Genomic DNA, 14,169 nt, shown 5'->3' with positions numbered 1-14,169 from the left:
GAATACAGTAGTAGTACGATAGTATGATCTTATATCAGCACGTGATCTGAACAAATGAATGTTTTTATTTGTGTAATACTTGCATCGGAAATAAAGACGTAAATAAAGACGTAAATGAGGCTGACCGAAAGGTATAATTTATGAAATTTTCAAGGTAAGCCGCCCCTTTTTCAAAACACATATATATTAAACAATTACATACATAGAGCTAGAAGGAAAATAACGCTCAACTGAAATATAACAATAGTGTTTTAACTTATGCCTTTGGCTAGCTGTAACTATTTATATCACAGAATTTAACCATTGATAGTATGTAAAAGGAAATTGTAGAGACTACAAACGTGTATAGACATTTCTATTGTACGCACGGCATTCTTCCTTACAGCATCACCTAGTTGTAAATATCTGTCTACGAGTCTTTAAGACTATTTCCTCAGATGCTGACTAGAATGGCTACATCTTAATGCCAAGAAATCACCTCTTGGAATCTATAGTTCATTAACGGAAGAAACATACACCCATTGTGTGAACATTTAAAAGGAATGTTGAACTTTTTATAATGTCGAAGTTAAAAATGTTATAAAAAGCAAGAACTTACTTGTTACCGGGGCGCAATATATTAATTGTGATCATCAGTTAAAAAAAGCATAGTATCACGTAAGCTGAAGTATTTTTTAGCGAGGATTCATGATAGTTTTGCCGTGCGTGCTGTATACTCGTCTCGTTTTCTTTGTTTTTTCACATTTTTTCTTTAATCAAAATTTTGTTCAGGTAGTTTTTGTGTGCAGATGATATATTTTCTGTTCAAACGATCAAAATTAAAACAGAGGTAGCCCACTCTTCTGGAAAAAAAGTTTTTTTTATTTTAACAGATTTTCAATCGGCAGATTGATAAGAAAACATATAATTGATGTATAGTCTATATATTTATATAGCTTGAATGTCTAAATTTATATATTGATTTTAATGTATTATACCGACATTGCATCTCTACGCTAGACTCTTCTGTCAGTTATCTATTGGAGATTCAAAGTCTAAATTGCACACAGAAAAAATTAATCTTCAACAATGTATACAATTAATAAATTCTAAGAGAGACAACATTAAACAGAAAGTTTCTGAAGAGTCCAGATACGTACCTTTCTTGCAAAAACATGTAAGTAGTACATTATGAATATAAGTAAATAAAAAAGTAGCACATTGGTAACAAATGATCTGAGATATGTTTCCTTTGCATATTGCACTTTTAGTAACACACATTTAAAGCAGTCAAATATGATAATAAACAAAGGGAAAAACAATCAATATTTGAGGTTTGTCTAGTTTCATGTCGTTTTATGACACTGACATGGCCCACTGCTACAACCATGTGTCAAGGTTGTAAATGATGAGTATACAATGTACATACTTATAAGACAATGACTATGGTTTATAATTTATCTTTATATAAAATATTTTCATTTTCATTTTAAGATATCTTAGTTGTGGTTTCATTCTTTTACACATGTCAAAACGATTTGAATAGACAGTAATTCAAGACTGCAGATAGAAGTTAAATTTTCATAATATTATCTATCAAAATAAAAGATGTACAAAATCCTTAAAATAAAAGACACCAGAGAAACATTGTTTTACACATTACTCCCTTTTACTTTGTATTTTATACTAACACCCATAACCAAGTATGTTTTACCCCACATATATACAAGCTACAGTACCCACATTCTTTATAAAACCTCATAGTCATCTTATGCTTTATCCACTTGCTTTAATATTATTGGGTAAGTATTAAAATACAAACCATTAGTAAATATATTTGTAACTTCTGAAAATATCAAGAGAGCCAGTTAGTGCAGTAACGTCTTTCTGTACTTGCAGTATTTGCTACATTTTCCGTTACATCATAAAACAGATATCTTATCAACGTAACATTCACAGCATATTGTAAGGTATACCAAATATAATTCTATGGAATGTGTCATTATGATTGTGGGAATAACTTACAGAAAATCCTACGAGTCTTTAAGACTATTTCCTCAGATGCTGACTAGAATGGCTACATCTTAATGCCAAGAAATCCCCCTTGGAATCTATAGTTCATTAACGGAAGAAACCTACACCTATTGTGTGAACATTTAAAAGGAATGATGAACTTTTTATAATGTCGAAGTTAAAAATGTTATAAAAAGCAAGAACTTACTTGTTACCGGTGCGCAATATATTAATTGTGATCATCAGTTAAAAAAAGCATAGTATCACGTAAGCTTAAGTATTTTTGCGAGGATTCATGATAGTTTTGCCGTGCGTGCTGTATACTGGTCTCGTTTTCTTTGTCTTTTCACATTTGTTTCTTTAATCAAAATTTTGTTCAGGTTGTTTTTGTGTGCAGATGATATATTTTTTATTCAATGGAACTATTGAGCTGTTTGTAAAACGATCAAAATTAAAACAGAGGTAGCCCACTCTTCCGGGGAAAAGTTTTTTTTAATTTTAACAGATTTTCAATAGGCAGATTGATAAGAAAATATATCATTGATGTATAGTCTATATATTTATACAGCATTAATGTCTAAATTTATATATTGATTTTAATGTATTATACCGACATTGCATCTCAACGCTAGATTCTTCTGTCAGTTATCTATTGGAGATTCAAAGTCTAAATGGCACACAGAAAAAAAAAAAAGTCTTCAAAAATGTATACAATTAATAAATTCTAAGAGAGACAATATAAAACAGAAAGTTTCTGAAGAGTCCCAGATACCTTTCTTGCAAAAACATGTAATAGTACACTATGAATGAAAAGAATACAAGCTAATAAAAAAGTAGCACATTGGTAACATATTATCTGAGATATGTTTCCTTTGCATATTGCACTTTTAGTATCACACATTTAAAGCAGTCAAATATGATACATGCTTATAAGACAATGACTATGGTATATAATTTATAAAATATTTTCATTTTAAGTTATCTTAGTTGCGGTTTCATTCTTTTACACATGTCAAAACGATTTGAATAGACAGTAATTCAAGACTGCAGAGATGAGTTTAAGATTCATAATATTATCTATCAAAATAAAAGATGTACACAATCATTAAAATAAGACACCAGAGAAACATTGTTTTACACATTACTCCCTATATACTTTGTATTTTATACTAACACCCATAACCAAGTATGTTTTACCCCACAGATATACAAGCTACAGTACCCACATTCTATATAAAACCTCATAGTCATCTTATACTTTATCAATTTGCTTTAATTTATGTTATTTTTGTGATTAAGTATTAAAATACAAACAAGTAAATATATTTGTAACTTTTGAAAATATCGAGAGAGCCAGTTACGTCTTTCTGTACTTGCAGTATTTGCTACATTTTCCGTTACATCATAAAATAGATATCTTATCAACGTTACATTGACAGCATATTGTAAGGTATGTCATCAAATATAATTCTATGGAATGTGTCATTATGATTGTGGGAATAACTTACAGCAAGTGTTCATTCACTTGTTTACCTTTATAAGGCACATAAAACCTCTCCACCATAGATAATGTTCTGAAGCACAGTGAACAAAACAAGCTATCAGGTCATCACTAATCACTGTTAACCACTTTTAATATAGTTACAAATTGTGTTATTTCTGGGAAGGAAGCTGCACACTATCAGTACAAAGAAAAAGGATATGAATTCAATTATTAAGCTTCATTATTATGCATTTTTTGGTCCCAACATATAATAGCCCAATGATGTACTAGTGATAATATTATATGAGCAATACTTTATATTAAGCATTTTAACTCATGTAACATTGGTACATATCAACTCTTGATTGGTTGCAAGTTTAAAATAGCAATGCAGTTTTTCTGTGTGGATATAGGATGGATCTACACAGCTAAAGGGGTGTCCGGGTTTGCCAAATCAACCCATACAAGTAATTAATTTTCAGAGTATTCGCTTTCAGGCAGATTTTCAAAAGAAAAACCTCTACCAGATGAACCTCTTTTTTATAGTAAATATTAATAATTTTTAGTAAATATTAATTAATTTCTTGCGTCATAACATAAAACCAACTAGCGCTGGCGTCAGGCTATTGGAATTTTATGTACATACCTGGGTGGTACATTATGTATCTATGTAGGGTTCAGAACTTCCTTAATACTGGATAATTACCATAATATTTTACATAACTATCAAATAGTAAAATACTGCTGAAAATAAATGAGGACTTGTGTTTAATTTGATAATGTATTGACATTGGTGGTTTCAAGCGACGCTTTTGTCAACTTATTCTCTTTAATGATTAATTCAATTTTTATTGGGGTTGGGGGAGGGTGGGGATTGATTTTTTAGTATGCAGATAATTTCCCATAGACCTATAGCATGAGTTAAACTCTGTAACCTTCATAGCAAAAACATCTCGGCAAGCAATTAATTATTTGCACTGTTGAACAGAGCAAAAAGGATCAGCAAAAGATTTGAATTGCAAATTTCCAGGATAAATGTAATCAGCTGAGCTATTGTTTTATATCAATAATCCAGTGGTTTTGTTTTGTACAAGGAGTGTACTCCTATCATTTCATAAAATCAAATAAATAAAGTTTTTTTTGTGACAGTATCCAAAACACCTACTTCATTGCATTTTAGATAATAAATATAATTTAATCCAACCAGGAGACCCAAGCACCATTATTTAATATTGGGTTGCCTTTGGGGTCCTCTGGTTTGTTTGCAGGGGGGACCATGGTGGAGAGATAGTGATCGAGCCTGTCAGTTAGTGTACTGACAACACCTTGGTTTGTAGCAGCGATATTGTTATACTCGCATGGATCAGATGGAATATGGTAAAGACAGGCACTTTGGCGGGGGTCACAGTTCGTGCTAGCATTAGCTGGCTTCGGACCACAGTTGACCTTAACAGCTGAGCCAAAGGTCACGTTCATTTGTTTCCTCACTGCTGTGAGTCTTCTGTCAGAAGTTTCTGTCAACTCCTTAAAAAGGGCATTTTTTGCAGCAGGGTTGTCGTAGTAGAGTCTGGAGCTGTCCTCCGTCACCTGGTACGGTGGATACCAGCCGTCCCAATTCATGTTCACCCCTCCAACCAACAGCTTGTACTCACCTACACGAATGGCCCCACTTCTTCTCCCTGGAGAAATATTGTGTAATAACTCTTTCCTGACTGGTTTACCATTTGAGGATAGCATGTTCCACATGTCAAATCCGTCAGTTCCACCAAGATCACTTGGGTTGCCTCCAGCAGCCGAATAAAACGTCGGCAGCCAATCACAAACATGTAACAGCTGTTCAGATACATATCCTGACTTCTGAAGTATCGGGCTGTGGACAAATCCTACACCCCTAACACCTCCCTCCCAAAGGGTGGCCTTTACTCCTCTACAACAATAGAAAACAGCTTCATTAAGGCGATATCATAACTATATTATATGTATGTGATATAATACAACAAACAGATTGGTATTTACAGAAATTACTGCATAAATAAAATACCATTGGTGAAGTTTGTGTCAGTTTTTAATGACAGATTGTCTGCATGGGGTTTCATTATGTATTTTACTTATCTGATGCTCAATGGCTTTTAAAAAATAAAATTTGCTTTTGAGACTTACACACACTGACATACACTTTGCAAGGTAGCTGATTTTAATACATATACTCGCTATCTCTATCCTATATTAAAGAAAAAAATAGAATTTTGTGGATTTAAGCTGTAAAATTTATTGCTTAAAAGAAAGTAATCTTATTGAAGATATGTCTGTTTTGTGTCTTCTACATAATTACTGGTACCAACATCATTGGGAAAAAAATGCAAAAAATGATTTATATAATTTAATTTGTTTTCAGTTGCTCTTAAAGGATACGATATATTACTTGCTTACAATGAAAGCATTTTTTAACGAAGACGAATTACACAGAATAATGCAAAGTTCATTTTCTAAAGTTTTATCTTTAATAATTGATTAATGAAAAACATTGCACAATACAAGAAAAACATCGAACAAGAGACCTATGGGTCTGTATATTACATATGTTTTCAATATACTGAATATACTGAAATGCTATTCTCAACCAACCAGGAAGCTATATTTATCGAGCTCATTTTTTATTTCTGATCATGAATGTGTATGTGTCAAGGTCATTTATGAAAAGAAAATTTTGACAGCATTTTAAATCACCCCAAAAATCGTTGTGATCTTACTGACCTTAAGCATTCTTACAAGGAAGTTATACAGAAAAAAATATTAACCTCAGGTGAATGAATGATGGATGCTGTGTCATGGCATAAGTTCACAGACACTTTGTGCAAGTTGAGCTAAAAATGTGTATCTTTACCGTAGAGGGAAGTTACTTGCTGCGTTGCCATCAAAGCCATTGGCAGGTCCACCATTATCTGTTGTGAACATCAAGATGGAGTTTTCATACAGACCTTTCTTTTTCAATGCATCCACTACAGCGCCAACACCATCATCTAGTGCTGCCACCATGCCTGAAACAAAGCGGAGAGTAACAAAGATTCAGATATAATCTATAAATAACAGGATATATTCAAAATAAGCTGTAGCTAAAATCTATCAAGTTAACAAGACACTTATTCAGATAAAGTAGATTAAAAACTTAAACACACATCACAAGGGAAATAACTCCAGTTATTTTTAAGGATTTTTTTTCTTCAATTAACTGGCTATTAAAGTAATGTTATTCCCGAAAAGGTTTAATAATTCCAAAAAATTACTTCTTTTCTACTTTCAAACATTAAAAGTGTTACCTATACATGTATAATTATACCAATTTAATGACTCTGTAACTGTGGATTAATACAGACTGTGCCACTTAATTCAATTCCTTTGTTACCTGACAATACGATTTGTTGAACCATGTACAATATGCTTTATCAAAGTAATTTCTCATGAAGAAACTTGATATATCACTCATTCCAAATCTAAGGTGTACATGCATGGATCAAATTCACCTAAATGTATCTGTTTTAGTTGGTTTCTCCACTTTTCAGACTGTCAATATAATATTCCAACCAAACACAATTCTTACATTATTTTGATTCTATAGGAGCTATCCCTATCAAAACAATTAAAGTTTAGATGGAGATTGAATATGTAAATATTTCTCTACGAAGGAATACAAACGAAGTCCAGGCCTTATTTTACCATTACATTATTATTGTTGAGGCAATGTAGAATTATTGCAGGGAAACCATTAGTGTGGATGACGACACCAACAATGAAGCCCGTGGATTGATCCCTATAGATGTAATCTTCGTTTGAAATGGTGCATGCATATAAGCAACAAAGATTAGGCTTTAAAAATAGGAAAAAAGGACCTCAGCATAATATACACCAGTGAAATGCCATGTAACATTAATATGGACTTTACAAAAAAAGTCACATCTTTTGAACCTTTTAATTCATTATATGTAACAAATTAAAATTTGAAAATATTGATATCGCAGATAAAAAAAAATCAATTTCTATTATAAACCTTCAGAAGATTTAATTATTTCTTGGATTGGGTGAAATCATGGAATAAGCATATGTCCTTTTGTACCTTTGAAATCTTTCATTTGTAAGAGATTGTCTCCCTTGGTCCATATGTTATACACCATAAAAGAAAATCAATGTTTTAACAGAACTATGGAAAACTTTTATCAAAAACAAGACCATTTTTTTTTTATTAAGATGTTCGGTCGAAACCTTCAGTCAAACAAAGCATAATATGCTTATTACTCAAACTAATATTTTGCTAAACTTCTAACTCAACCTTTGGACACTGTACATCAGGCACATCAAGTTGCATTAAATCGAATAATGTTTAAACAAGCTACACCTACTGTAAGCATGTTGAGAAAGACAGAGTGAAGAAGGAGGAAGACAGAGTGAAGAAGGAGGAAGACAGAGTGAAGAAGGAGGAAGACAAAGTGAAGAAGAACAAACAAAGCCACAAAGCCATTATATGGACACTCCCAAAGCCATTATATGGCCTTTTAAATTTTGACAGGTTTATAATAAGTACAGTAGAAACCCGACTAACCAGCAAAGTCTTTACGCTGTTTGTTATGTATGTGGGGGTGTCTGTTGATGTAGGATGACGGAGCTTGTAGAGGATTGCCACTCGGCAAATTACCACTGTGGACAGCTTGGTACGGCAAATATAGGAATAGAGGCTGCACAAAACAAATGTATACTATACAATGTACACGTACAAGGCAAGGAAGTAATTCTAACAGTGTAGACAGTATGATGTTGTCAAATTTTCAGAGCAATCGGCTCCTTTATTGAGACACAGAAAAAACACCAAACAATTACATTAAATAAAAACAAAAACAGAAATACAATAGGATATAGCAAATATTTGAAAACAATAATCCCCTTGGCTAGCATAAGTCGAAGGCAGAATCTATAATATATATATAGTAATTTCATTTATCAATAACATCTAAATCTGCATAATTGATATGTCATTAGTGCTTGAATATCACAAAAAACATTGATTTAAATTGATAAGTTGGTTAAATATCAATGAAATAATTATTTAGCGACAAGTTTGAATGAGTGGGAGCTTACAATATCTTGAAGTCCCGAAGTCGCTGTACAAGGTGACACATAGCTGTAGTAATAGACAGACATAGACTAATATCTATTGCTGATGATTTATCATACCTCCTCAGCATTATGCTGGTTGATGATGTCCACTGCACGGTTAGTAAACAGGGTGGTGGAGTACTGACCTAATGCTGAGTAGTCGAGGCTTGCATTACATCTAAAGTCATAGCCAAAGAAAGCCTGGAACAAACACAGAAGTATAATACTAAAGACAAGCAATGTCTATGGCCAAAGTACCATATACATTGGTATCAATATCTTCATGTTGAGGGTGAACAAAGTAGAAAAAAGAACCATGGTTGGTACAAATAAAGTGTCCGGATTGTAAAAGAAGCTGAAATGGTTATCTCCCTTGAAATAGTGTATGCTAGTCACTGTCAACAGATGAAGTAAGGAATTTTCACATAAAAAATCAGTATTGTCTCACAATGTCTTCTATTTTTATAGGAATTGGTATCCTATCTAGGATGTCTTACCTCATTAGCCTCATAGGTGTGGTCATAATAATCACCACACCCTTGGTAATACCCTAAGTAAGACTCGAATCCACGACGTGTCGGTGTGTATTCACTCTTGAAAAAACCAAGATGCCACTGAAATCAAATGAAAATATATAGGTTATTAGGTCAATGGAATTTTACAGGTAAAGCAATTTAAACAATTCAAAATCATGCATCAAATACAATAAGTGTATTTAAGTAGAAAGGTTGAAGAATTGCCTTAAAATTTACACTTTTGTTTATAATAAATATCAAAAGTAAAGCGAAATTTATTATAGCTACTGGCAGTGAAATGGAATGAAATATACAGCCACTGAAATTGTGATGGAAAAGAGTTGGTTAATTTTTAAATTGTATAAAGACACGAGACCGATTCTTGTGTCCACTCTAGGAAACCATCGCCATGAAACATGAAACCACAATGGGAGGTTGATACCAGTCTGGAGCATTTTAACACAATGTCATAATTTGATTGAACAATGAAATCCTGTCAAGGGTGTTCCCCGCTACATGTAGTAGATCACAAAAAATATTTACCAGCTCCTAGAACATGTATTGGTCAAATGAGTCGGAGTGAGGAAAACCATAGCTGTGAGAGAAAATGAGTCGGAGTGAGGAAAACCATAGCTGTGAGAGAAAATGCACCCAATGTAAGATCTCTTTTGTTTTGTTTATAAAGCATGTGCATTGTAACATAGTGTATATTTTATTAGCCCACCATCATCAGATGGAGTGCTATTCAAATCACCCTGCGTCCTTGTTCCGTCGTCCGTCCTGCTGTCATTCTGCCTGTCCTTAACCTAATCTTGTTAGCGCTATTTCTCAGAAAGCACTTGAGGGATCTTTCTCAAATTCGACATGACGGTTCTCCATGGTCTCTAGTTATGCATATCATTTTTTGGGACTGATTACAAAACCAAGATGGCCCACAGCCAGCGATCTTTAATTTGAGAGTTTAAGTTTGTTAGCGCTATTTAAAAGAACTAGAGGGATCTTTCTCAAATTTCACCTGAAGGTTCCCCATGATCCTTTGTTATGCATATTGTTTTTTATGACTGGTCACAAAACCAAGATGGTGGATAGCCAGCCATCTTGCATCCTCGATATCCAGGGGTTATGCTCACTCTTGCTCTCTGCACCCCTGGAATATGTCATAGCAAAATTGAAGGCTCCATGTGCAGCACCTTATGGACGAGACGAGAAGACTAGGTTGATCCTTTGATGCACATCAAAAGAATCTCGACGCAGCGTCAGGGTAAAAAGTGACATGCTTTGAAGTTGGGCGTCGCTCCTCTGTTATCTTCAAAGAGCAAGCATCAGCCTAGTGATTGGTCAAGATTTTTTACCAGACACCAATCAAATAGCTAGCCGCGTGCCTTCAATTTTGTTGACATATTCCAGGGGTTTAGAGAGCGAAAGTCAGCGTAACCCCTGGATATCGAGGATGGCCATCTTGAATTTGAGAATGAAAGTTTGATATAACCTGAAAAAGCCTATTAACTACTATCAACATTGACTATTATCAATTATTAGGGATAAAGCCAAAATTAAATTATATACAGCTACATGTATATAAAGAACTCACCTTTCCCACCATGTGTGAGCGGTAGCCTAGTTTCCCTAGCCACTGAGGCATAATCGTAAAGTTGAGGGGAAGGCCATAGGGTTGGGCACCAACAATGACACTTTCTTGTAGTCCTGTCAGAGGAAGGAGAAGGAGATTAGGGGAGGTAACTCAGTACTCACCTTCCCAACCATGTGTGTCCGGTAGCCTAGTTTCCCCAGCCACTCGGGCATAATGGTGAAGTTAAGGGGGAGACCATAGGGTTGGGCACCCATTATAACACCTTCATTAAGCCCTGGCATAAAGGTAAAACAACCAGTTACAGAGACAGGATGAAATAAAGATCTTAAAATAGTCTCATATTGATTTAAAACAGGCATATTTCAATTATTTTAATGAATGTGTAAATTGAATTTTTTATATAGAGAAATAGTATGATAATGAAGATAATCTTCACTATTACAGTAACATTAGAAGTGAACAACACTTGAACAAAGCTATGTAGCTTGTTAGAAGCTAAAAATGGAAATGTTACACAGTTCAGAACACTAAATGATTCTTCCTATAATTGCTCTCACAGAAATGATAGCAAAAATGAATATAAGTTTCAAAATAATATGATCTTTCAGTATTCTTTAAGAAGAATTCAAAAATTGGATAATAATTTTAAGCTGAAAATCAACATGACACTGTTTCTGTGCATGAATAATCTACAGTATCTATAATTTGAATGTTAGTGAAAGATAAAATCAACCTTACACATAAGTTCATATTAGGTGTGAACTGTATTGGAAATGATGCGTTATATACCTGTATGGATTGGGTGATAGCCAGACATGAGTGCCCCTCTTGTAGGGGTACATATCGGTGAGACGTAGTAGTTGTTCAGTATGATTCCACTGTATGCCAAGCTGTCTATGTGAGGGGTGGGGATCTGATTGGAACCATGAAAACTGATGTCATTCCATCCCTGTAAAAAAATCTAATGATTTTAGTTTTAACATTGGAAATGTTAACAAAATGAAGTTATATCACAAGCTTACTCAATGACCAAATAAAAAGTCCCATCAAAAGCTTTCTCACTAATCAATTAAGAAAATTAGTTATATTGCAAGCTTACTCACTAATTATTAAGTCAGGAGTTACATTACAAGCTTACTCACTAATCAAATAAGAAGTTATTTCACAAGCTTACTCACTAATTAAGTCAGGAGTGACATTATAAGCTTACTCACTAATCAAATAAGAAGTTATTTCACAAGTTACATTATAAGCTTACTCACTAATCAAATACGATGTTATATCACAAGCTTACTCACTAATTTAGTCAGTAGTTACATTATAAGCTTACTCACTAATTAAGTCAGGAGTTACATTATAAGCTTACTCACTAATCAAATAAGATGTTAAATTAAAAGCTTACTCACTAATCAAATACGATGTTATATCACAAGCTTACTCACTAATCAAATACGATGTTATATCACAAGCTTACTCACTTATTAAGTCAGTAGTTACATTATAAGCTTACTCACTAATTAAGTCAGGAGTTACATTACATCAAATTATATCAAATGAAGCCCACTAACCAGATCATCTGCTACAATCATAACTATGTGTGGCCTTGGTGATTTGGCTTCCACAAAGGTCAGGCCTAGGGTGATCAGGAAGATCAGTAAGCATGCTCTCCTCCGATGCAATATTGACATGGCTAGAACAAAAATTTAATTGTGTTGATTTTTGCGAAATAGGTTAAAAGGAATTGTCAACATTAATTTCTATAGGTACATGTAGCAACAACCGAGCAAACTGGGATATTCATATTGACCTCATACAGTTATCAACTGTTTTTGTCACCCTGGTAAAATGCAAGCCACTTCCTACCGACTCGGCTCAGGGATTACGTCTCTTTAGCTCAATGGCAGAGCCTAAGACTAGTAAACCAGAGGTTCTGGGTTTGACTTGATCCTAGTGGCGGAATTAGAAAAGTTAATGACCTCTGTTTCATTATTTCGGCGTTCACATAGAGACCCAGGAAATATTGACAAAATACTCGTGACGCTAATGCAAAGAAATCACTTAAAATGACCCCTGGAAAACTCGGGACAAGTTAAATATAAATAACCAAAGTGTCATGTCTCAGGGGCCTTGTTACAACATGTAGGAAGAGGATCCCCAATTGCAATCACTTAGAAAGCAGGGACGTATGATATACAGTATACATTGTACTTTGACTTTTTCTCTATGATGTTATTTATGAATGTGTGCAATAACTTACATGACAAAACATTGTGCTTATTCTGCAAATGCAAAATAAAAATTGTCTGTGATAATATGTAAACTCATTATTACTAATAATGTTATTATTATTGCAACATTTGTGTTTGTCACAGTAATAAGCCTAAGCTCTCAAGAGCTAATGTTCCATGTTACTACTGTATGTATGCGACTTTAAGAAGACAATTTAAAAAATGTCTTTCTAGTTCGCGATAGATACCTTCATTTATGAATATTAACCTACTATGACCACTATTATTCCGGATTTCCAGTCACCGTTATAATTACTTTTACCACGGACTTAGATCTTCTTCTTTATACGAGGTCTCCATCAGTTTGATGATTATGCCATCGGGGAACTAATTTAATTCCGTGCTCTTACTAGTACTCCTATCATCATATTAGTATATAAGGGGTGCGATAATATATCGCATATATTCCAGAACCCGAGCTCCTGTGACTATATAGGTTACTATGCGGGAGATCGTAACACGGGTTGGTAACATCTCGAGATGAAACTACTTCAAATGTCAACGAAACAAAACTCTGTTGCATTCCACAGCTAAATAGGCCTACTTAAACCATGTACAAGGGAAAGGGTTAACTCCAGGAAATCTGATAGCAAAACGTAGTTTCATTTCAATATTTACCAGCAGTTTACATCCGTCATGTGATACAACATGTGTAACTGTGAAAACGAATCACGGTAATAGCACCATCCGTATTTTTAAGCAGGTTTGCAATGTGATACAAGATACAATAAGCTTAGAATAGGGTGAACAATAAACATAAGCTCTCAGGAGCTTGTATTTCTACAAACATGATAAATATAAATATGATACAAGTTAAGACAAATACATGAAATAAAACAAATAGCACATGAGCATATATAATTATAGTTCATCATGTGGTGCATCAAGTTTCCAAGGGTTGGGGAGCCCCTTACCAGCGAGGTCTGCTTATTATTAATGCGCACATCATAGTATAAGTAGTTTAAGAGAGATATAAATATCAATTTCATCACATACATGTACAGTAGTTAAAGTTAAAAGACTGGACTTTTATCAAATTGAGAAAAAAGTATTTAACCACGGAATTAGTTATCCAAGTCCGTGATTGAACACATATTTTATAAAATATAACTATATCTAATACTGGTAAGATTGTGGTAAGATTTGAAAGCACTA

At 33.8% G+C, this 14,169-nt stretch overlaps 1 protein-coding gene across 1 annotated transcript; it reads right to left on the bottom strand.

Annotated features, from left to right (window-relative positions):
* Positions 1 to 840: 840 nt before the first annotated feature.
* On the bottom strand, positions 841 to 13,625 carry LOC110459647 (arylsulfatase B-like). The gene is made up of 10 exons (XM_021511994.1): positions 13,572 to 13,625; positions 12,295 to 12,416; positions 11,516 to 11,675; positions 10,727 to 10,839; positions 9,118 to 9,234; positions 8,699 to 8,821; positions 8,070 to 8,202; positions 6,360 to 6,513; positions 4,429 to 5,402; positions 841 to 4,387 (listed from the first exon to the last, which is right to left on the bottom strand). Exons 1-9 carry the CDS (start codon positions 13,618 to 13,620, stop codon positions 4,670 to 4,672), a joined length of 1,704 nt encoding a protein of 567 aa, XP_021367669.1. The 5' UTR covers positions 13,621 to 13,625; the 3' UTR covers positions 841 to 4,387; positions 4,429 to 4,669.
* Between the last annotated feature and the right edge of the window lie 544 nt (positions 13,626 to 14,169).

Source organism: Mizuhopecten yessoensis, unplaced genomic scaffold, assembly GCF_002113885.1.
Source record: "Mizuhopecten yessoensis strain PY_sf001 unplaced genomic scaffold, ASM211388v2 scaffold10175, whole genome shotgun sequence".
Classification (NCBI taxonomy): Eukaryota; Metazoa; Mollusca; class Bivalvia; order Pectinida; family Pectinidae; genus Mizuhopecten; species Mizuhopecten yessoensis.
The sequence above is the reverse complement of the archived record's forward strand: the minus strand, read 5'-3'. Positions and strand labels throughout refer to the sequence as shown.